We start from the raw sequence: 22917 nt of genomic DNA, 5'->3' as shown, positions 1-22917 counted from the left end.
TAAGTCTGCATTTTGGCTGGAACAGCTTTTGATCTAAAAAATCCATCACTACTACTTTTAATTTTTAATAATCTTTACTGTAGTTGAAACTTTCTAAATTCATGGTGCATGCTTTCCCCCATGATCTTTTTTTGCTGCATTTAAAATCTTGCTCCTAAAAATGACTAAGACAGGTGCTGTGTCCACTAAGGCTTATGCACCCTTGTACTTTTCATAGGAGAATTTACTTTTTCTAACAAGACAGACAGTGCCTTTAAGCTGCAAGACTGGTCAAAATCCTGCATGTTCAAGACTGCAAAATCCAGGATTGGTTTTGGCACTTTCTAGAATAGCACCATTCTAGAGAACTTATTTCTATACATCAAATTAAATACCAATTAATGGTGGTAGAAGACTTTATTTAAAGGAGAGAAAATGAACTCACAATGCTTTTAAGAACAATACTGGCCTAAGGCTCAGTTTGCTTACAGAAACCATTGATTTTCCTGAGGGCAGCTTCTCTTCCTCCTCTGTTGAAAGACTACACAGCTGCTCAAAACTTTCTCTTGCATGTAAACAGCAAGAGCTTTCATCAGCCTAGTGTCCAACAAATGAAAAACTACAAAAATCCATTATAACAGTTCAAGCCCACGCTCTACTGCTTTTCAGTTTTCTAACAGTCTCCTTAAATAAGTATCAGTGGATCAGCACAAGTGGATGTGGATAAACCTGACATTTTGTATCAGTAACAGCCACAGCCATCAAAAGAATTCTTCACTTGCAGAAAGAGCAGCCTTAGTGTTAAGCAGCTGGAGGCAGCTCAAGGAAGACAGCTTGGTCTCCAAATGTCATGTCAGGAAGCTCCTGCCAGCCTTTTTGTAAACACCAGCACTACCCTGTTTCCTAAGGAGAGCCAGAGCCTTTTCCTGCAGCTCAGGAGGACACTGGGATCCAAGGTGAAGGAGCACGAGGCAGCACTCCAGCACGTCAGGGAATGGGAAGACCTGCAAAAAAAGGAACACAAAGTGATGTGTGATAGTTTATATTACAGTTGTTCAACATAATCAGGCAGCTCTCTAAAGACACTGCTTTGTACCATTCTCAGAACAGTCAGCCAGGAGTCAGATGCATTTTCTCTTCACATTTATGCAGGTTTGCCCCTTCTTACCCAATCACCATGGTTACATGTTTTCAAATCTGTGATGTGTACTTTCTACAGATCCTAATCTATAAAGGCCATTTTATAGCTTAAATTTTTTATTTCAATGTTTATAAATTTATTTTTTCATACATAAGTAGCAAGGGATTACTCTTAAAATGCATGGGATGATTCATACAGGGTATCTTACTGAGTTCTCCCACACAGGAGCTTTAGCTATGCTTTCCAACTGCATGGGGAAAATTATACTCGAAAGAAAAATACCACCCTGATGCCATGTGTCAGTTCATTCTCAAAACTGCCACAGGATCACAAGGAACATCCCTGTTCCTTTCTGTATGAAAGGGATTGTCTGGTGAGGCTGCCCTTACAGAATGACTTTTTTCAGAACTGCAGTGGCTCTTCTGAAAATTTACCTTTAAATTGTCTGGGAATTCAGCTAGTTTCTGCTTCGCTTTCAGAAGCTGCTTTGTGAGCTCAGGAAGTGTAACCGGTTGCTTTGCTTCATCGTTGCTGTCAAGAGAAGAGATGGTGTAGTGAGTAACTGTTTTGTGACTGTGTAGCCTCCTGGACATGGAGCACAGGAGAAAACTGCCATGTGTTTTATGCTCTGGCTCGTTCTTGCCAAAGTCCCAAACCAATGCTCAACAAAGAACTCTTAGCTCATGCTTAGCCTTTTCATTATCCTCCCTTTTTCAAGCTGCCCCGTTTATTCACTGTAACAGCACCTCATGCATCACAAAACTATTCAGCTGCACTGAGTTTATGCACGTGGTGGCTCAGCCCAGGGGAAATGCAAGATTTCTGAGCTGTATATTCAAATGTTCCTGGGTGATGAGATGGAGATTAAAGGCAGTCTAGGCAAAACCAAAAAATTTGCTGCACAAACACACAAAAAAAGCAACACTTTTCAATCCATTCATTCATGTGCTGAATCTTACCAATTCATCTGGTTGCTGTCAGAGCACGGTTTGTCTAATTCAGTCTGTGAACTCTGTTCCAAGTTGCTTCCCTGGGTGTTTCCATTTGTGTTTTCCTGGAGATTGTTCCTCTGCTGCTGATGCTGGCGGATCATTTCTGCTAAAGTCTCCTGGACCTCAGCTATGTCCCTCTGGGTGTTCTGCAAGGCAGCCATCTCTTCTGAAAGGAGTACTTGGCAACCCTTCAGTTTTGACTGTCTGTCTACCAAATCAACAGAGTCAGTTCTTGAGTTGTTCTGTGTCTCACACTTAGGGACTTCAGTTGTACTGCAGAGGTTTTCACCCATCTCAGCTGCATTTTGAACCGTTTCCTCAGGGGATGGGTCACCTGAAATACAGCTCTCCTCAAGAGCTGTCTGCTCACTGGGACACAGCACAGGATCCAACACAGCCTTCTGCAGGCCAAGGGAGTCTCTGGGTGGGTTCCACCACAGGTCATAGAGCAGTCTGTAAGCCACAAAGCCCTCCAGACTCCTGCAGGCATCCATGCTCTGAGAGTTTGTGCTGTCCAGTTTGTCTCTCAGGTCATCACAGCCTAGTAATGAGAAAAGGATTACAAATAGTTCATCAAACTTTCCAAAGACAACGAGCAGATCTGGTAAATGAACCAGGAAACCCTGGAAACCCAAATCAGGGATTTACTCAGATGCTGGCAGAGCAGTACACGAACTATGAAAGCAAAAACATCTTTGGCATCTTTGTGAACACAATACTCTATTCTGGCTAAAATGTTCTCATCAGCTACAGCAAATTCTTTGGTTCCAAGCTGCAAAACATAAGAGTTACATAATCAAGAGCCACAAACTAAATGCATTGCATAGTCTAAAAGAGAATGGGGCACAAGTTGGAGCATGTGTTGCTATGAAATGAACACAGCATTCTAATGTCCCCTGTCTCCCTAACCTAAGAGAATTCACTCCATTTCCTACATCACTCACACCAGGTGACACAGCTGAGCTTCCTTCCACAGTCAGGAATTTTCATTGCCCAGTGGCCTTTGCACTAGTCAAATTTCACAAGTTTCCACAGATATGGCTATGTCTTAGTGCTTCCAAACATTATTTAGCCTAGGAACATTAATGGACACAGCTGTGCTGGCAGGAAAGAGCCCTGTCAGTGCCAGAAGAGACACAAGGAGAGACTTACCCTTTGGAAGGATGATAGTGCAAATCTCCTGCATCAGAGTGAAATTCCCAGCATCAAAACTGCGGGTCACAGCCCCAAGAATACTTTTCACTGCCTCATCCCACATACCCAAGTGACAGCTCAGGGCTGCAAGGGCCAGGTCATGGGAGATATGGAAAAGCACCTACAGGAAGCACCAGAGAGCACAGTTAATAGTTTCATTGCAAAGTGAGCTGATGACAACTGTGGAAGAGACCAGAAGCACATGACTTGACCAAAAGCAATTTTAGTGACAGTGCAATTTACACAGTCTCCTTCATGCAGGAGACAAAGCATTTCTACATCACTTGGAGCTGTAAAATCAGCCACTGTGTTTGCCTGTGTCTCAGTAAACAGATGAGAAGTGGGAGCAGTGACTGACTGTGGTCACAGAGAAGAGCAGCAGGAGCTCCAGTCTATGGACAGACCTTCCAAAGTATTTTGACAACAAGCAGCCCTACCACCCCTAACAGTCAAACACAAACCCCTGCCTAAGTGCTGAGACTACTCAGCTCTGTCAATCACTCCCAGCCAGCACACCTCAGTGGCCCCAGTGCTGACCCCTAACACCCTATGTCAGCTCTTACCCTGCACAGAAACCAACGCAGAAACAAACTGGTGGCTACACAAAGCTGTCCCAGCTGCTGATCATCTCTCTCCCACACTAAAAACCCATCCTGCAGCACGGTGCAGACATCAGTTCTCTGGGAATGGCTGCTGCAACACCACAGAGTGGCTGGGTTTACTGCCTAGCGCCAAGTAAGGATTTGTGCCTGCACAGATCAAAATCCATTTACCTGCTTTGGGTGTGTGTTGCTGGTTGAAGGAGGATGCTCAGTCCTGCAAAGCTGCTCCTGTGCACATGTGGCTTGTTCAGTGGTGTCCATGCCCAGCACGTTCTGCCACACTTCTGTCACCATGTCAAAAAATGAGGCCTCTCTGTTCAGCTCCCAGCTGTGGTAACAGGGGGGCACGGGGCTCTTTCGCTCACAGGGGTTCCTTTCACTGAGGCACCTGCAGAGCACTTCATTCAGGCAGAAAACAAGTCTTTGTCCCTTTAACAAGGAGCAAAAAAAAAAAGCACTGAGCTGTTGCAACAAGAAAAACAATCCCTTGCAGGTAGAGTGACTAAAGAGCATCATGCCTGGTAGCAGCTTCTTAGTGACAGAACCTAAGGGAAGTCAGAAGGAAACCTCAAAGCAAGCCAAGGCAGCCACCTGCTTCTCAGTGCACAGTAAGATTTCAAATTTAAGCCTCCAGCAGCTGGACTTCCACTTGACTCCTTGCTGTCTGACTTGTTCCTTTAATGTAAACAGCAAGCACTTCACTTCTTTCTTCTCATGATCAATATTACACTTAGAAAAAGAATCCCACTTTGCTCTACAACCTCTCACATAACAATCACAGAGTCTACACGCCTCCCCACCAGGACCATTCCATAGGGTCATTCCAATACACTCCTAGAAAAATATTTTGAGGCAAAACCAGCCCAAAGGACCACTTGTGGACTATTAACATATGGGAAGTGGTGCCAAATTATGTCAGTCTGGAGAGAGACAACTGAAGAAGGTGGAAAGGAAAGAACCAGACTCACAAATAAAGTTTTATGCTGCTGAAGGACTTCCTGAGCTCCCACCCAGTTCCTGGATAACAGCAGGTCTTGGGCACATCTCAAAGACAAAGTTGCTGACAACTCCTCCTCCCCAGATACCAGAGCAAGCTCAGCAGCAGTTTTAAGAGATGTCACATCCCCCTTTTTTGACAACACTTTAACCGCATCATAGGGTGAGGAAGCTCCCAAATAACTGAAAAAGATAAAAGTAAATCAAGTTGATAGGTACTAAAATAGTTTTTAAATTGTATTCCAACACAGTAGCACAAATATGCAAATGAAGATGACCCTGGATTTTCCACAGGTTCTCAGAGCTCTCGTCACTTTTTCTTATCAAAGTTTACTACAGACATATAGACTAACAGACATTTCTTATCAAAGTTTACAATTGAACAATCTGATGCAAAGCCACAAAGGGGCAGTCACACAGCCTTAAAGTGAGGACTTAAATCTCTGGTGGTCTGCATACTACACATGGCTTGGATGAGCAATAAAACTAAACAGATTCAGAAAATAAAGGTTATATTCAGCTGTTTGTCCCTACTGCATTTCTCTGGGTTTCAGGCAAATCCTCTCCCAAGTGTGATACCCACAACAATGCCAGAACTGAAATCAGCATCAACGAGAGGACACTACTCTGGCCAAAATATTTCAAGGGGTATTAGTAATTTTGGTAATCACAAAGTTAACACACTCCAGTTGGAGCAGGATAACCCAATGACCAGGATATTAGCTAAGGCTTCAAGAAACACAAGATGAACTGCTGCATTGCATGCTTCCAATGGAGAGACTGGAAATCTCAAATCTTTTTGCAGACAGCCTAACCTTAGTCTTGCTAGACTAGTTTTCAGAAACTTCCAGTAATGTCTGTGGAAAGAGATGTCTCTACTGTAATATGGCATTTGGGCTTTCTGCTCTGAACTGCTCTCTAAAGCTTCTTTTCCCACCTACATTAGAGGAAATTAGTGAGACAGGCTCAGAATGCACCTTAGACAACCAGTGACCAGACCAGTTAACAGATTTCAACTGATACAAAACCAATAACCTTCTTTGTTTTAGGCATGGAACCAATTCTGCCTTCTCCCCAGTAACACTCACCATTTGGCAGCCATGGAATAATGACCATCCTTCTCCAGCAGAGCTGCCCAGCTGGTGTAGAGATCCTTCAGAACTGGATCTTCTGGACGTAGCCTGGCCTTAGCCATTACAATTGCTTCCCTAATGCACATAAGGGAAACCAGACAGAAAAGTTCATCTGTGTGCAAAGAGTGAGCCAAAATGCTCAACCTACCCCGCCAAAAAACCCCAAGATAAAGTTCTAAACATAAATATACAGCAACCTGTAATAATTGTTCACTTTCAGGAGCTCAATAGCCTCATAGACTTTGTGGATGGACAGGAGATGGGAGGCAGCCTTCACATATTGCTCCTGAAAACACAGCTGCTTGGCAAAGGCTTCCACTGTCCAAACCCAGGCCTGGTACCCAACTGCAAAAGAGAAGGCAACACCATTGGAGGCAGTTTTATAACTGGAAGAATTCCTGTGTGATACCATCACTGGTTTCCTCATTATTAGTACCTCTTCTCTGCCCCACGTTAGTTTCTATTTCTTAACCATCCTAACACAAGTCAATGAAGTGGGGCAAAACCAGGTCTTGTAAGGACTGCTAATCATATCACAAAGAACTAATTCCTGAGTTTCTGCCCAGAACCTCCAGAATGAGGGGACCCTTGGCAGCCAATTCCACCAGTTTATGTGGTGCTAGAGCAAACTTACCCATGGGTGACATGGCTACGAGCTGGTCTGTCAGCTCCCCCCTCTCAGCAGCTGCCTGGAGGACACCCTTCATGTCTCCTTTCCACAGCATGAGCTGCTGGAAGAGCTCTGCGTGCCCATTCTCCAAGTGGTGCTTTCCTGTTGGAAGCAAACACACTTCCCATCAGCATGAGTACAACAGCATCATTTGTCACAGTAAAATAGCTTGGCAAAAGGGAAATCATTCAAGCTTAAGATAAAGCAGGTTTGCATCTGAAAGATGTAAAAACTATCACAGGGAAAAAGATGTATATTCTTCTCACACAGAGCTGCATCCTTAATCCTAGACTTAGATCCACAGTAAAGAAAACTCAAGTGTTTTTCCCAATTTGTTTTCTACTTGAATAGAACAGTTACAGTGGACATATTCTTTATGCCACTTACCTTCCATATCAATCATCTTGTGCAGAGAATCCCTGTCTGTGAACAGCCCCAGGTGGATGCAATCCTTGAGGTCAGGGGACACATCTTCATTATTATCTAAACCAGAGAAGAATGAATATTTAGGATTTAACATAGAACTGGGAATTGGAAGGTGCCAAGTCACTGTACCACTCAACTGTTGGCATATATTTCTGTCTTCTACTTTCTTTCCTGTACAGAAGATGTAATAATTTGATGGTCAACACTCAGATCTAAGTTTGGTATCACACCAAGTCACACTCTGATAAAGGTGAGGATTTGAAAAAATAATGTCCTGTGGTTGAAGTCCCTGGACACTTGATTTTGAGTACTTGGGAGCACCTACCCTCTAAGTATTTTAAATTTTATACCGATACCTTTAGTTTTCAGACATGCAGCCAGCCTCAAGCAGTCCTGATATAATTCCTCCTTTGTTCTGTGATCCATTAATGTGCTGAAGGGCAGAATAGAACGAGGCTTCCTCTTCTTCAGAGAGGCATCAAGAGCTGAAAAATCAGACAAATTTTAGTCACTGCTGCTGCAGTTACAGCAGAACTCCTCAGTTTATTTCAAAAGCACCCTTTCCTTTCTCTACCACTTATTTGGTGTCACATTAGGAAGGGAATCTGCAGCCAAACAAGCCCAGCATGAGGAACTGTGCCTTGACCCAGGACTGTTAAAAAGCCCTGAAACATATACTAACCTGGTTTATCTTTAGGTGGATCCTTTTTCACAGGAGCAGCTTTCTGGGTCACAAAAGGCTTTGGCAAGCTGAACGAAGAATAATCACATGCAGATGAAGATGTATCCCTGGACACTGTGGAGTCAAGTGATTCAAAAAAAGGAAAAGCAATGAATGGGAATGCACACAGAATAATTCACCTACTCACATTCTGTTACGGTAATTTTGAAATAGACAGAAACCAAGCTTTACTTTGCCATAGAACTTAACAGCTTTTTAGGGAAAGGAAATATCAAGAAAACAGAGAACTGTCAGAAGGCTAAATGAGATGTCAAGAGACACCAATGAAGATCCACCAGTATTATAAAGATTATCAGTGCTGATCAAAAATGACAGTTTCAAGCCAAACACAGTAACTCTCTTCATGAGGCCAGAATCTTGTTATCTAAAGACAATTAGTCCCAAATTAGTTTAGAAAATTATAAAAGGCATTCCAGAGCCTTTTCATTTCAAGTGGACAATTTCAACAAAACCATACAATGAGAAAATCTGCATGAAAATGAAACTTGGTGATGCTGAGGGCTGAGCAGTCTGGGAAACACTGAACTAAGATGATTTGATTATTACCAGTCACAGAGACTTTATCAGCCAACTCTGCCTCCTGAATTTCTTTTTCTTCTTCATGGTCTGACACTCCATTTTCCTCCAGCAGCATTTCCTTCATGCTGTCATCTCCATTCATGGCATCATTTGCATCCTGCTTGCCTGGACTCTTGCCTACAGGCTTTTTCTTCTTCTTGGCTTTGACTTTTGGCTGTATACTTCTTTTCTTCTCTAATTCTATACTCTTTTTGCCTGTAAAAGGTGTAAATTTTAGTGTATTTACTGCCCCTATCTCAGGATCAACACTTAATTTCCAATTAAGGACACTCAATTTAAACCTAGACACAGTTTATTCCTGAAGAGGAAGAGGCAGATTTGGAATACAGCACAAAAACTTGCATCATTTCAACATTGCAAGTTTCCATTTCTCAGCTCCAACATCACCTTCAGGAAAGATCTTCTGTTTGAATACACTCACCCTGAGGAGGCCGTGTGTGCTCCTGCTTGGAGATGTGCCATTTGTGAACAGAAAAATCATCTGCTCCTGTATAAACACAATCTGAATCCACTGGTGACCACTGGACACTCAGCAGGCGGCCCTGGTGCCCTCGGTAGTTGCAGAGTGGCTCTTCCTTCATCACATCCCACACCTTGGCAACAAGAAACAAATCAAATTACTCAGAAAGTCACTTCTTCACCTAATACTCTGTATTTTCTTGTGAATTGCACAGGTAGGAACTTCTCTTTTGGGATTTTGCAGGGGTATTTCAAACACCAACATGCAAATGGAGAAAATGCAGGCCTTCCTTTGTTTGCATTGATACAGCTGCACAACATCTTTCTTTTCTCAGGACCCAAAAGTGCTAATATGAAAACCTTAATGACTGGACTTACAAATCAATTCACAAATCACAACATAATCTGCATATCAGGTATCCAGAACCAGCAGATGGTTACCAAAGGTAAACTTGCAGTACTTCAGTAATTTATCTCACGGTACTTCAATAATTTATCTCACAAAAACAAGTTTTGTTCTTTGATCAGCTGTGGAATGGATGATTTGAAATACAATTCTGAGGTGCTTGGGACAATACCTGTGCAGTGCCATCATAACAAGCAGACACTAATCTTCCCTCGTGGTGGGGGCTCCAAGAAAGACTTGTGATTTTAGCTGTGTGCCCAGACAGAGTTCGAAAAGGCTCTGTTATCATCAAAGGATTTTCTGAAGAGTTCTCTGAAAGAAAAAAGAAAAATTATTGAGTATGGCCAGAAGGAACAAACAGAAATAAACAAAAAAAAAAGATGCCAAGATTTGGAATATAATCTGCAAACTGTTACCTACAACATTCTTCAGATTATGCACATAAATGGTGGCATTGATGGAGCCTGAAGCTATCAAGTAACTCAGCTCTGGCTGGCTGCCATGATCATGGTGCCAACGAATGGCATTGATCAGCTTGTGATGCTGTTGGACGGTGCAGAGCAGCTTCAAGTTGGGTGCCTGAAATATTTCAATTGAGCTGAAATGTAAGAACAACAGTGTAAGAATTTCAGTAGTTGGTGGAAGTGGAAACTTCTTTGTTATCTGGCATGAGCAGAATTAAAGGACATGAATTAGAGCAACTGCATTTGTGCTTTTTGGATTCAACTCAAACCCTGGTTTCACTGATCAGCAAAAGTACATTTCAACCATGAGTGGATCCTTGAAACAGAATTTTATGTGATAATGAGGATCCTCCATGCCAAGAGCAGCTACAAGAAATAACAGCAGGGAATGCTTTATTATCATGATTCAAATACATCAGCAGTGAAAGAATGGAGACAAACCAGGGCAACAGAAAGTACTTTTGCTTCACCAGTGACTGCAGTCAGGATCAGCACAGACACCACCTTAACCCACAAGTGAGACATACCCATCCTCATTGCCAAGAGCCAGGAGTTTGCCATCTGGTTTCCAGCTGACCTCTGTACGTGCAGGCAGCTTGTGCTGCAGAAAGAAGACAATTATTGCCAAAAACTCTTAAATCTCTCTCACATACATTCAACAGAGCAACTGGAAATTTTCTATTTTAGACAGCCACACACAGTTTTAAACCTAAACTCTATCCCCCCTTTCCCTTTCCCAAGTAAATCACAGTGTAGAAAATTAAGCAACTGATGCCAGAAAAAGACATTGCCATGTTGACACTAGGAGAAAAAAAATACCAACCACCCCCTTCAGACACAAACATATAAACTCTTTAAATAGTCTGAGTCAGTTAGTGTCACTGAAGTTCACCTGTGGAGACTGAGGAGTTCAAGTTTTTTGTTACAGATACATCAAAAAGGCAAAATCAGAAACTTACAATTATAAGACTATGGAAACTCTGGTGTGGTTACTATGAATTCATAAAACTCCCTCAAATTCATACTCACTTTGATTGAATTGGTGTCTCTGATGACTTTGTTGATGTCATTTGCTTCTCCATTAAGCTTCCAGGGATTGTGTTGGAAAACAATTCCTTCTCCAGCACAACTATATAAAGTTACAGAGGGCTGTTCACTTTCTTCTCCTATCCAACAGAGAAAAAGAGCTAATTACACTCTGTTCCTCATCAGTCTTCACAGAACTAATCTCTCCCACTATAAATCAAAGCATTATTTCAAAAAGCAATACACATCCTTCAATTGCCTGTGGTCCAGCAGCAGGAAATTCTCACAGCACAACCCTATTAAAGGGTTTCTATCATTTCTACCAACAGATTTCTCATCGCACAATCACTGCAAACAGTAAAATTCCCTTTAAATTTTAGTCCTTAAAAGAAAAAAATCCAAGTTGTGTAAGAAGGATTAAGTTCAAATGGCAGGAGCTCTGGAACCTGTGAAGTTCCTGGTCTGTAACACCCTGAAGCAAGTCCAGAGGTGTGGGGCTCTACTCAAACCTATTTCCTGAACGGACCAGAATTCACAAACTACAAGAGCTTGGACCCTTGCAAAACTGTTAACAGCTCCTCAAGCAGAGCACATTCTCAGCTGCTCCAAAGCAAATGGGGCTCCCCTTCTCCTAAGAAGGGAGGGAACAGCAGCTTCATGGAATCTGTGTGCTCTGAATGGACATTCTACTTTGTCACAAGGTGCTGGAAGACTCACCAGCAATCAGAGGAGGAGTTGCAGGACCCCAGGCTAAGGTGTACACTGTCTTCTTGTGGTAGGTGCTGGAGATCTGAGGTGGCTTATTCTTAGCACTGGGCAGGAAGATAAGGAAGCAGGGGCAGTCAGATTTCAGCAAATGGAAATTAAAAGAAGATAAAATCAAAGCAACATCCTAAAGCCATGGCTTAACCATGGCTCAACAGTTTACAAGCTTTCTTTGCCATCTGCTGTAGGATACTACTACAACTGTAACATAATTGCCCTGGTGACCTTCCCCTCCTTGCTGCTCCTCCTTCCCTGAGAATGTCTTTCTGGGTAAAGTCTTCCTGAACTGATGTCTTCCCACAGGTGATCTCTGGTTACGCAATTTTAAGTTTACCTTAAAGCAAGATCACCTTAGAAGCTCACAGACATAACAGAAATTAAAAAATGCCCTGAAAAATCTGACTGCTTAACTAATTTTAATTTAATCTCACTCATCTAACAGCAAAGGTATCCCTCAGAAAAGACCACACCACCCCTGAGTGGTAATACACCAGCAGGATCTGTCACTAATGAATTTGAAAGCTACTTTTATACCTGCTGGACAAGGTGTCAAAAATGCCAACTTTTCCATCATCTGTTCCAAAGGCCAAGGAGCCTTCCTTGGTTGGATGCCAGCATAACTGCAAGAAAAACATAAAGTGACACAAAATGACCTAAGTTACAAACACTTTATTGCTAAATAATAAAAGGAAAATGCTGGAAGTGGTGAGCAAGGACCTGATACCCACCCTTCCAACCACAGCCACTTGATTTGATCACTCTGCTCTGAGTGTCAAAGGCTTTTCCCCTTCCAGTTATGATGGGATAAGATGCAAGGGACTAAAATCATTAAAATGCTATTTGATAGCTACATTACAAAAAAAATAGCTGCCAGCTATTTTACCAGGCAGTAGCTTTTGACCAATCTGTGGTTAAACCCCAACTGAACACAACTGTGTTGGTTGGATCAGTTTTCTGTATCTGTTGAAGTTCCCTGGAGAGCAAGGGCAGCCATGAACGAAGCAAGGACGAATCATGAAGAAGGATAAAAGTGAAAAAGTAACATAACAGCCAGCTGGACTTCAGCTTACTTCCACTAAATGTAAATGCAAGCTTCTAGGATTGTAAATAGGTCTAAAAACTCGCTGCCAGATTCTAAAATGTATTGTATACAGAAAGAATTGAGTATAAAGTGAATAACTTGGCTTTATTTCATTTTAGTTGGGACAAACCTTCAGAGTGAAAGAGAGAGAGAAAAACATACTTGAAAAAAACGGAGTGAAAAGAGATGGGAGAGGGAAAAAAAGGAATCCAAAGCACACTTACTGCTGTAACCTTGGACTTTATACTTTGCCAGAAGGTTTTAACATCATAAATGTTGTTCATGGACAAAGTATTCCACACTCGGATCATGCTGTCCCCAACCCCGATGGCGAGGCAGCCAGTGTCCACAGGGGAGAAGGCAAGGCTGTAGACAAATCCTCCAAGGGAGGGCATGGTCCAGCTGCAATCCAGAGTTGACAGATCCCAGCATTTCACCTGAAGAATATTTAAGGAACAAGGAATGGTTAAATACAGAGTGACAGATAAGGCAAGAAAAAAACAAAGTAGAAGTGAAATTAAGAATCAAAGGGTCAAATTCAAGGCTTGACAGGATGTGATCTGAACCCAGAGGATTCCATGTCACAGATAGGGCTGCAGTAGCTGCAAGACTGGAATGGACACAATGAATATATTTTACTAAATTTCTCTTCCAATTTCAAAGCAGGAAACACTCTGCCACCTATAAAAGGCCAAGGATTGAAAAGAAAACCCAATTAAAAAACAGATGCATTAGTTTGTACAATTAAATGATTTTAAGAAGGCAAACCAGGCCTTTTAAAACTGTTAGAGGAAAAGAAGTGGAAAACACCTTTCATTAAATGCTTACTATTCAAGTCCAGAATGTCATAAGCATTCACTCCACCGTGGTAAGAGGTTGAGCTCATAAATAACAGAAACATACACAACCTGTGCTCAGAACAAATGTTAGGAAGTGATGTTATAAAATGCTAAAATAAACCCACTGCAAGAGAAAAACTGTGGCCACTCAGTCAAACTGTATTGTAGAAGCATTCCTATGCTAATTTTTAAATGGTTCTTACATCTCTGTCCATTGAAATGGAAAAAAGGAACTCTCTGTCTTGGTGCTTCACAGAACTGAGATTGAACACAATTCGGGAGTGGTTTTGTCCTTCTGAAGATCCCAGAAGAGTCCACTTGCGTTTCCCAGGCTGGGTCAAATTCCAAAGGAGCAGTTCTCCTCTGCAAAATTGGAATTTATTTAAATTTTTCAATTCAGAAGAACAGAGGCTCTATACAGACCATATCACAAATAAGCTGCAAGTCATGAGTAACAGAGTTCTTCAGACATCCAATGCCTGTACAAAGCTACACATACAAACACCACCAGAAAACTGACCATTTTTCCCAGTAGATGGGCAAACCCACAATTAGTGCTATTAGCAGTCAACATCCAGTTGCTTACAAGACAAATTACAGAACAAACAGTAATTTTCTCAACACCTGAACTCTAACTCTTGGCCCATTTTCTTCTGTTACAGTGGAAAGGAAGGGAGAAGGGGGTGTGTTTTCTCTTCAGCACTTCCTTCAGTAGGAACAAATGAATCTGCAGCTGCTGCTGAGTGCCCCACTTACCCAAAGGCACTGGACACAATCTCTGTGGGGCGGGCAGCAGGCCAGTGCACCGTCAGCCAGATGCGCTCCTTGACCGCCGGATCCACGGCTCCACCTCTTCTCTTGGTGGGTGGCAGCCTCAGAGTCATCACACCTGCAAAACCAGGAGGCATCACTGGACCTCACACATGGAAATTCTCAAACAGATAGAGGAGTCCTGTGAATCTGCAGCTTTAATGATATTCCCCATGCTTTCAGCACCCAAAGGCTGCAGTTCAAGAGCTATCCCACACCTTGTGACTGCTTATCTCTTACTTACTCCTGCCTCTGGTACAGCTCCATATTCGTATGGTTTGATCCTTGCTTCCTGAAGCCAGGTAACAACCTTTCTTCGTGGCTGTGTCCTGTATCAGCTCCCCATTTGGAACCTTGCCTTCCTCTGAAGGAGCTGCTGAATACCACAGAAGTCATGTTATTATGCTTTAAAATTCAAAGCTTCATAAAAAAGCTGAAAATCATATTGATTTGTATCAGAACATACTTTATTGAACTTATCAGTTGCTTGGCTAGTTACTAACCTTCTGTAGAAAGTTCAGTCCTCTAGAAGGACATTTACATGAACTAAAAATTACTCCACAAACTGTTAATCATACATACCCTGGAGCTCATCCTGCCAAGCAGGTAACCTTTCTTCCCCAGGCACAGGGCACCAGGCCAGACAATGGATCTCATCCTCGTGGCCTCTCAGCCGGTGCACGACTTCTCTCTTCCTGCTGATATCAATTATCACCACCATGCCATCCTTGTAGCTGAAAGCAGAGTTTTAAATTAATGAAAAGATTATTGGATGCTTGTGGAATAGTACCCAAGGTGATTTACAGGCTCCTTCCAGGGTCACTATCACCCTATTACAGAGAAGCCAGCCTGGACCATTACACTTTTACAGATTTTTTTGCCTTTGCAGGTTTACCAAATCTAAATGTTATTTCTAATTTGTTTTACTCCAAAAACTGAAAGAACAGCCACCAAGACCTCTTAAAATTTAACTTTCAACTGTGTAGCAAAACCTCACAATTAAATTCTTGCAGAAGAAGAGTGACAAACAAACCATAAGGAATATTAATTAGTGAGCATTTACCCAATGGCCACCAGATTTTCATGATGAGGAGAACAGGTGAGGCAGAAAACCGTTCGGGGCTCTGGGAAGAACTGCTGGCTGTCACTTCTGTTGTGCCAGTAACAAACAATGACACCTTTCTCATCACCAGACACAATCAGATCTTTCACAAGAGGTGACCAGTGCAGCGCTGAGATCGCGTTCTGCAGGAAGAACAGCATTGGAACCGTTTAAAGCTATTTTACTGCAATCTAACAGAGAATATCAGGCAGGAAATAATCTGTGAGCACTGCCCAGCATCACTCTGGTTTGTCCCTGAGGGTCTCAGTGCTTCCAGGCTTTAGAGGAGGGATGTAGTTGCTGATAGGGATTCCTAAGCCACAGTAATTCCTCCAAATATACATTTAGTCTGTCCTGCGGGCCACAGCAACTTGCTGAGATCATTTTAGGCGAGCAGCAGCTAATTACAGCACGGAACAGCGCCGCAGGCTACGAACAAAGAGCCGGCTAGGAGCGTCCAACGAGTTCAATTCCACCGGCTTTCAAAATCATTTTTGGGCGAAGCAGCCTGAGCGTGCTTTGTGTGCGAGCCCTAAATCACCGGCGGGCAGCCCGCGCGTCCCGGTGTCCCCTGCCCGTGTGGCCGGCTCCCACCTGGTGCAGGCTGTACTCCAGCACTGGCGACAGAGTCCCGCTGTCCCAGATTCTGACGCTTCCATCGTCCGAGCTGCTGGCGCAGAGCCTGCCCTGCCCGGGGCAGTGGCAAAAGGCGAACCCCGAGATCCTGTCCGTGTGCCCGATGAGCTCCCCTGCCACGACAGCGAGAAATCCTCACGGGGAGCCTTCCGAAACCCCCGGCATCCCAGAACCCCCGCCTCCCCCGTGCCCTCCCTGGGCTCCCGGGGCGGGGAGGCCTCGCGTCCCCCCGCGCAGCGCGGGGCCCGGGGAAGCTCTTGTGACCGTACCGTAAAACGCGGGCGCGGCGGCGGCGGCCACATCCAGCAGGCAGACGCGGTGTCTCGCCGCGAAGCCGAAGAGGCGGCCGTCGCTGCTGGCGTCGCTGCAGCGGCTGCTGTACCAGTTGGGGGAGGCGGGCAGCGCCCGCACCGCCATCCCCGGGCCCGTCTCCGCCGCCATCGCCCCGCGCGCCCCGGGCCCTGCCGCCGAGCGACGCGCACGCCGCCGCAAACTGTCGCAAACCGCTCCCTTGCCCGTGCGCCCGCCCAGGGCGATGCCGCAAAGCGAGGCCGGGAAGATGGCGGCGCGCTGGGCGCTGGGCGCGGGTGAGGCTGAGGGGACGCGGCGCTGCTTTGGGAGGTTCCGCTTGAGAGGAGGACACCGGGGTGGAGGAGTTCTCGTATGAGGAAAGGCTGGGAGAATTGTGATTGTTCAGCCTGGAGAAGAGAGGCTTCGGGGTGACCAAGTTGCAGCCTTCCAGTGTCTGAAGGGAGCGTCTAGGAATGATGGAGCGAGAGTATTTCCAAGCGCCCGGAGTGACAGGATAAGGGGGAGAGCTTCAAACTGCCAGCGAGTAGGTTTAGATTAGATAGTATGAAAATATAATATGAAACGTATTATGAAAACACCTGCGAGGCTGGTGAGGCCCTGGTGCCCAGAGGAGCTGTGGCTGCCCCTGGATCCCTGCAAGTGTCCAGGACCAGGCTGGATGGGGCTTGGAGCAGCCTGGGACAGTGGAGGGTGTCCAGGGGTGACTGGACCAACCGAGGTGACTGGGGGTTGGACTGGATGGTCTTCAAGGTCCCTTCCAACCCAAACCATTCTGTGATTTTGTGATTCTGCTCATGCCTCACTTTCCCTTCAGGTGCTGCCTGGGCGCGGGGTCTCCTCAGCTGGGCACGGCCAGAGAGGTGAGTGTGGCTCTGTCACCCATGTCCTGGTGCCCTGGGCACTGCCCTGCTGGGGTACCTGGGGCTGGGGCCATCTCACCCAGCCCTGCAGCTGTGGGGAACACGTCACTCTCTGCCCCTGTGGTGTCTTTCTGTGCATTCAGAACTTGTGCCGTGATGGGAGTGACTCTCTGCTCCCTTCTTTCTGTTGGACATCCATATTTTCTCTGACTTCCTAGTTCAGGTCACAGTAATGTGGTATCTGTGCTGTCCCCAGTCACTGCTTCCCTTAGCTACTCAAGTTTCCCCTCATTCTGGAGGAATCCCGTAGTTGTGCTGTAGGAGCACTGGTACTGCCAGCTGTAATCCTGCAAATATCTGAATATTCCATGACATTGAAATGCGTGTGTTATGCTAATCTCTGCTCATAGGATGTGAACAGTGGTCTGCAATGCCCTTTTGAAGCTGATCAGCATGCTCTGTTTGCCTGGCGTCTTTAAGACGCTTTGCACGGGTTGGCCACACACACAAAGATGTTCAAGGCTCAGTAAAACTCGGTGTTTGGTCTTAAACTCATCTGTTTCTTGTAGTCTCGAGTGGCTGCCCACTGCTGCTTTATCCAGGCAGCAGGGGGAAAAACATAGCTTGGTTTCTCAGAACCTGAGGTGAGCAAACTGCCTGAAAACTAATTTTATTACTATTGACTGTCTGATTTTTGTATTGACTTGATTGTGTTTGTGAAGTAGTTTAGAACACTTCTCTTTTCAAATTTCACAGTGTTTATAAACCTCTAATGCTCTGAGATACTTATCCCCTTGAAAAACTAGAAACTTTCACTGCTAAATATGTTGTTGGTTAAAAAATAAGTATGGAAAGTACCTTGGGAAAGGTACAAATGGTTTGTGTGAGTCCTGAACCCCACAGGAAGATCAGAGGAGGGGTGACTGTGACGCTGTGTGACAATCTGAGGACACTTAATGTGGAATCTCATAGCAATATTCATGGTTTGCTTTAAGAAGTTTGAGTCTTCTCGCTGAATTAAAAAGCCCTTTCAGCATAAACTATAAATTACTTTATTAGTTTGGTTTTTTGAGTACACAAATGTGCTGGATCTCTTTTTCAAGACAGCAAGTTCACAATTTTCCAGATAAACTGGGCAAGGAGGAAGAACTCTTGTGCTCAGCAGCTGAGGCTGTGGTCTTGTCTTGCAGGTGGCTGGTGTCTGGTAGCCTTTTTCCTCTCTCATGCATCCACACAAGCACATCTCTGCAGAAAATTGGGAAGTGGGAGAAGAAGAACAGGATTGTTTACCCTCCCCAGCTGCCTGGAGAGCCTCGCAGACCAGCTGTAAGGATGCACCTGTGAATGTCCTTACCTGAGAATGTTCAGCAATTTCTGGACAGATTTCTGTCACTGTCTGCACAGGATGACTGCACAAGGCACTAGTTTGAAAGCTTGTTTGCTCATTATTTAGGAATTTATTCAGTTTGGCTGTGTTGTAGAAGTTAATATCACTTGGAATGCTTCCCATCTCTAAATGATATTTGAGCCTCGAGTTACTTGGAGCTGATCACCTACTCAATGTGTGATTCAAGATGTAAGGGGCCCATCCTCTGTAGAAGTTTCTGAACTACAAGGAGGCAGAAGTTTTACTGTCAAGAGCTGATATTCTGGAATTCCATTGCTATAATTTTTCTTCATTGGAAATTGATGTGTTCTGGCTTCTGCTAGACACACTGCTCAGTATAGTGGAAGTATTTACATTTCAAAGGAAAAGGGATTTTGTGGGCCATGAGCATTTTTACTGTTTGTTCCTGTGAACGTTATGGCCTAGGACATAGAAATCCCTGCTGTGGACTGTGCTGACTGATGCAGGGTGTGTGAAAATGCAACTATTGACAGGTTAATTTATTAAATGAGTGTTTTACCTGTTTATCAAGAGTGCCATCTCTTTCAAATGTGTATTGATGTTAGATTCTACCAGCTGGCCCCTGTTAGCAATAATGTTAAATGGGTCTGTGGAGACAGCTCTTCATGCCAATCAAACTTGAAACCCTCTTCACTTCTGGAGGGCTAATTAAGTTCATTCTGGTAATATTGTTTATTTGCTGGCCCAGTAAGCTGAGTTGACAGCAGAGTTTTTATTTATTCAGCCTTTATTTTTAAGGCTGAATGGGTATGTCAATCGTTGCTTCTAAAGGTGGAGAGGATGAGAGGAAAAGATGGTGATAAACCTTCTGATTATCCTTTTCAGGGACTTCTGCTTATAAACTAAGTGTCATAAGATTGTATTAAAATTTCCTGTGTGCCAGCAACTTTTTCTAAGGCTTTCAGTTTCAAACGTCAAAGCTGTGCCTGATGTGCTGTTCTCATAAAAAGCAGAGCCATTCTTATTTTATTCCTAGTAGGGACATAGATTGTGGAGTAGGCATGGATGCTTCATTCCTGTTTTTCCAGCAAAATTACTCATCCTTTAACTTTTTTTTTTTGCCCCTAGGAAGTATATCACTGTCGGAGGGAAATAAAATACAGCAAAGATAAGATGTGGTATCTGGCAAAACTGGTAAGCAAAGAGTTCTTTGTACTGTGCTTGAGAGAATGCAAAATTTAAATGGTGTATTTGTCTTAACAGCCTCATTCAATCACAGTTTAATCAGCATCTTTATAGCAGAGTCCTGGGGATGAGCATGGATCTGGACAGGGAATGGCTGTAGTTTGGTTTAGCTATAATGTATTGCATTGAAGAAATAGTAATTAAGGAAACTAGAGTATTTTTGTTTTTATAATAGCAGTATAATTTAAGTAATGTCTTCTGAATAAGAGAAAGGAGATATTTGTAAATGGAGAAGTTAATTTTAACACTTTGATTGCAGATAAAAGGAATGTCCATTGATCAGGCTCTCGCTCAGTTGGAATTCAGTGACAAAAAGGGAGCAAAGGTGATCAGAGAGGTAAATAGCAATATTCTTTAACACTCCTTGTTTCCAGAAAATTTTAAAATCAATTCCTCTCACCAGAAGTTTGGAGATGTTTCTACTTCTGTGGGTTTTTGTGTTTCAAGTAAGCCTGTTGGGAGCATGTTCTAACTACATGTTTTTGTTGCAGTCATATAATGTTGTGACTTATGAATATGTTTGGGTCACTTGTGCTGGCTGTTCTTACTTGACATAGTGATAAATTCCATGTGGGTGAACTCTCTAGCAGTGCTTGGTGTTAAGTTCATGGTAAAAGGTGCAGAATCCTGGTCACTAATTGTGTGCTTTGGCTCTTAAACTGTAAGAGATGAAGGATATTATTAAGGAGAGGACTGAGTTCTGTAAAGGCACAAAAGCTTTGAATACACTGTAGTTGTTTGGATTCTCAAATTACTCATTTTCTTGTCTGAAGCATTGATTTCTGGTATAATTATGTCAAAGAAATGTCCTGTATTAGCTGAAAGTATTGATTGGACCAGGTCCATTTTTCCCACCTTGGAATTTATTTCTAGTTGCATGTCTAATTACACAAAGATCCATGGATGGAAAGCTGACAAATGCTGGTAAAAACCATCTTTTCCACTCCCTTTCCTCCCCAAAAATGTAATAGAATTGTCCTGAGGCTTTTTCATTTTATGCAAGGAACATCCTTATGTAAAAGATGCTTGTCTTTTAACAGTTTTTATCTCTATAAAATACTTTTTCTATAACTGATTTAAACTTGCAATTTCTTTCATGTTCTCTAGAGATAAGAAATAGCATTGCTTAAATTCCTCCTCAGTATTTCCATTTCTTTTCCTTTTGTTACAGGTTCTGTTAGAAGCACAGGAAATGGCTGTAAAAAAGCACAATGTGGAATTCAAATCAAATTTACACATAGGTACATGTTTTAAATTTAGTGCATTAGAAAAATGTCATCTATCTATCTACTCTATCCTACCTATGAAATGTGTTATATTTAATAAGATTTTGATGTTTGAAATCATCATAAGTGAATAGAGGACAGTTTCTGCTAAACTTAACTTTACCAAAACATGAAAGGCACATGTTTGCAGCATTTTTAAGAGGGATGTAGCCATCTGAGAGTGGAATTTCTGCTCCTTATTGAATAGAAGGTCCTGAAGAGGAAGATGCTTGATACAAATATGAAAGATTGGACAACAAGAAGCAAACCCTTTCTTTTTTTGTTTTTAATGTTGCCAGTCAGAGATGGTGGAGGCTTTGTGGCTGGTACAACTTGATCTGCAGGATCAAAGTTAAACTTCCATCAGACACAGTATAAAAGTAAATGGGTAATGACAGTAAATTTCTTAACAAAAAGATTTGTCAGTAGATGATTTGCAAGATAAGCTTGTAATAACTAAATTGCTTTTTAGCCTAGAAAAATGTTAGGTGAATGTTTACCCTTAGGTGTTTCGAGGCCCAAAGGAAAAAAATACCCATTTTGTCTAATACAGGATAAATTTTACTAAAGTGACCTCATAAGCTTAAAGTCATCTGGACTGTAGAGAGATTTAATTAGAATTCTTTGGAGCCTTCCAGGCCTCTGCCACAAGAAGGCTCAGCTGTAGTGCAGGACTGGATGTGCAGATAATGAAAATAACTGTGATGAATGCAATAAAGGGAGAAAAGAGGGAGAATGAAGTCAGTAAAACTACAAGAATTCATGAGACAAACTACTGAAAGGTGGTGAAACAAATGCCACCTTCAGAAGAGCTGTATAATCTAGTAAGTGCTCAGTGTGATTTGTCCTTCACCACATATTTGTCTTCATGTGCCTGCTTTCTAAATTCACCTTTTTGGTGCTCCTGAGGAGCGTTAATGCAGCTCACGAGTTCCTCTGTAGCAGGGATCTGCTACATGTAACAGAAGAAAGATGGAGGGGAGAATCCCGAGTAGAATTAACTTTCTAGAAGCAGCCATGAAAAATACCCTGGCAAGACAGGTGTTTTATTGCAGCTGCAGCAGTTTGTTCTTGACTGAATAATCTTCTCTCCCCTCTCCTTTTTCCTTCAGCGGAGTCGCAGACGGGCAGGGGCCGTTACGTGAAGCGGATGCGGTACCACGGCAAGGGCATGTTTGGCACGATGAAAATCAGCAGGTGCCACTACTTTGTGAAGCTGGTGGAAGGTCCTCCTCCTCCCCCCGAGCCACCAAGGACTGGCTTTGACCAAGCAAAGGAATATGTGCAGCAGCTGCGAAACAGAACCCTTGTTCACACACTTTAGAGGCTGTGTAGGTGTCTCTTGTTAGGCAATGTAACTATATAAAGGAATAATTAAAGTCATGGTTTAGTTATATCTTTGGTGCTGCTGGAGCTGGATGATGTGAGAAAAATCATGGGTTTTTTTTATTTGTCAAGTCACGGGTATGGAAAAATCTTGGAGCAGCAGGATGTTACTTTTTCTGAGTTGCTTGGACCACAGCATTTAAACTCAACCCTGGACTGTCAAATCTAGAAGATATGGTGCTGATAGAAAGCTTGGTGTCTCTGTTAGGTATGGTGGGCTATTTATTGTATGACAATTCTTGACAGTCATGTTGCAAGATCAAGCCTCAAACTAAAATTAGACATTTTGAAGTATTTACAACATTGGAAAAAAAACAAGTAACAGTGGACAAAACCAAGTAACAATAATATTTCAGAGTATCAGACATCAATTTTTGGTTTATTTGGGCTGTAACAGCCTTCGTTGTGTGTCTTGGGCATTGTGTCTGGGAGTGGGGAATAAAAAAATCCTTGGAAGTT

The 22917-nt window shown here is 43.1% G+C and overlaps 2 protein-coding genes across 3 annotated transcripts; one reads left to right on the top strand and one right to left on the bottom strand.

Annotated features, from left to right (window-relative positions):
• Nucleotides 1-377: 377 nt before the first annotated feature.
• Nucleotides 378-16525, bottom strand: GEMIN5 (gem nuclear organelle associated protein 5). Of its 2 annotated transcripts, none has more exons than XM_058848374.1 (28): nt 16312-16525; nt 16001-16155; nt 15368-15549; nt 14887-15038; nt 14549-14680; nt 14251-14383; nt 13698-13857; nt 12880-13092; nt 12109-12194; nt 11527-11621; nt 10813-10949; nt 10311-10384; nt 9736-9917; nt 9492-9631; nt 8876-9047; nt 8422-8649; nt 7816-7929; nt 7490-7618; nt 7095-7190; nt 6672-6809; nt 6235-6382; nt 5993-6112; nt 4877-5087; nt 4080-4337; nt 3265-3427; nt 2080-2653; nt 1555-1651; nt 378-983 (listed from the first exon to the last, which is right to left on the bottom strand). In XM_058848374.1, exons 1-28 carry the CDS (start codon nt 16481-16483, stop codon nt 828-830), a joined length of 4617 nt encoding a protein of 1538 aa, XP_058704357.1. In that variant the 5' UTR covers nt 16484-16525; the 3' UTR covers nt 378-827. The 2 variants fall into 2 exon arrangements, with proteins under 2 accessions (XP_058704357.1, XP_058704358.1); XM_058848375.1 differs by having other exon boundaries at nt 14549-14677.
• A 26-nt stretch (nt 16526-16551) lies between these two features.
• Nucleotides 16552-22466, top strand: MRPL22 (mitochondrial ribosomal protein L22). The gene is made up of 7 exons (XM_058848372.1): nt 16552-16629; nt 17169-17214; nt 18405-18540; nt 19691-19756; nt 20067-20144; nt 20979-21048; nt 22185-22466. Exons 1-7 carry the CDS (start codon nt 16578-16580, stop codon nt 22394-22396), a joined length of 660 nt encoding a protein of 219 aa, XP_058704355.1. The 5' UTR covers nt 16552-16577; the 3' UTR covers nt 22397-22466.
• Nucleotides 22467-22917: the final 451 nt, after the last annotated feature.

Source organism: Poecile atricapillus, chromosome 13, assembly GCF_030490865.1.
Source record: "Poecile atricapillus isolate bPoeAtr1 chromosome 13, bPoeAtr1.hap1, whole genome shotgun sequence".
Classification (NCBI taxonomy): Eukaryota; Metazoa; Chordata; class Aves; order Passeriformes; family Paridae; genus Poecile; species Poecile atricapillus.
The sequence above is the reverse complement of the archived record's forward strand: the minus strand, read 5'-3'. Positions and strand labels throughout refer to the sequence as shown.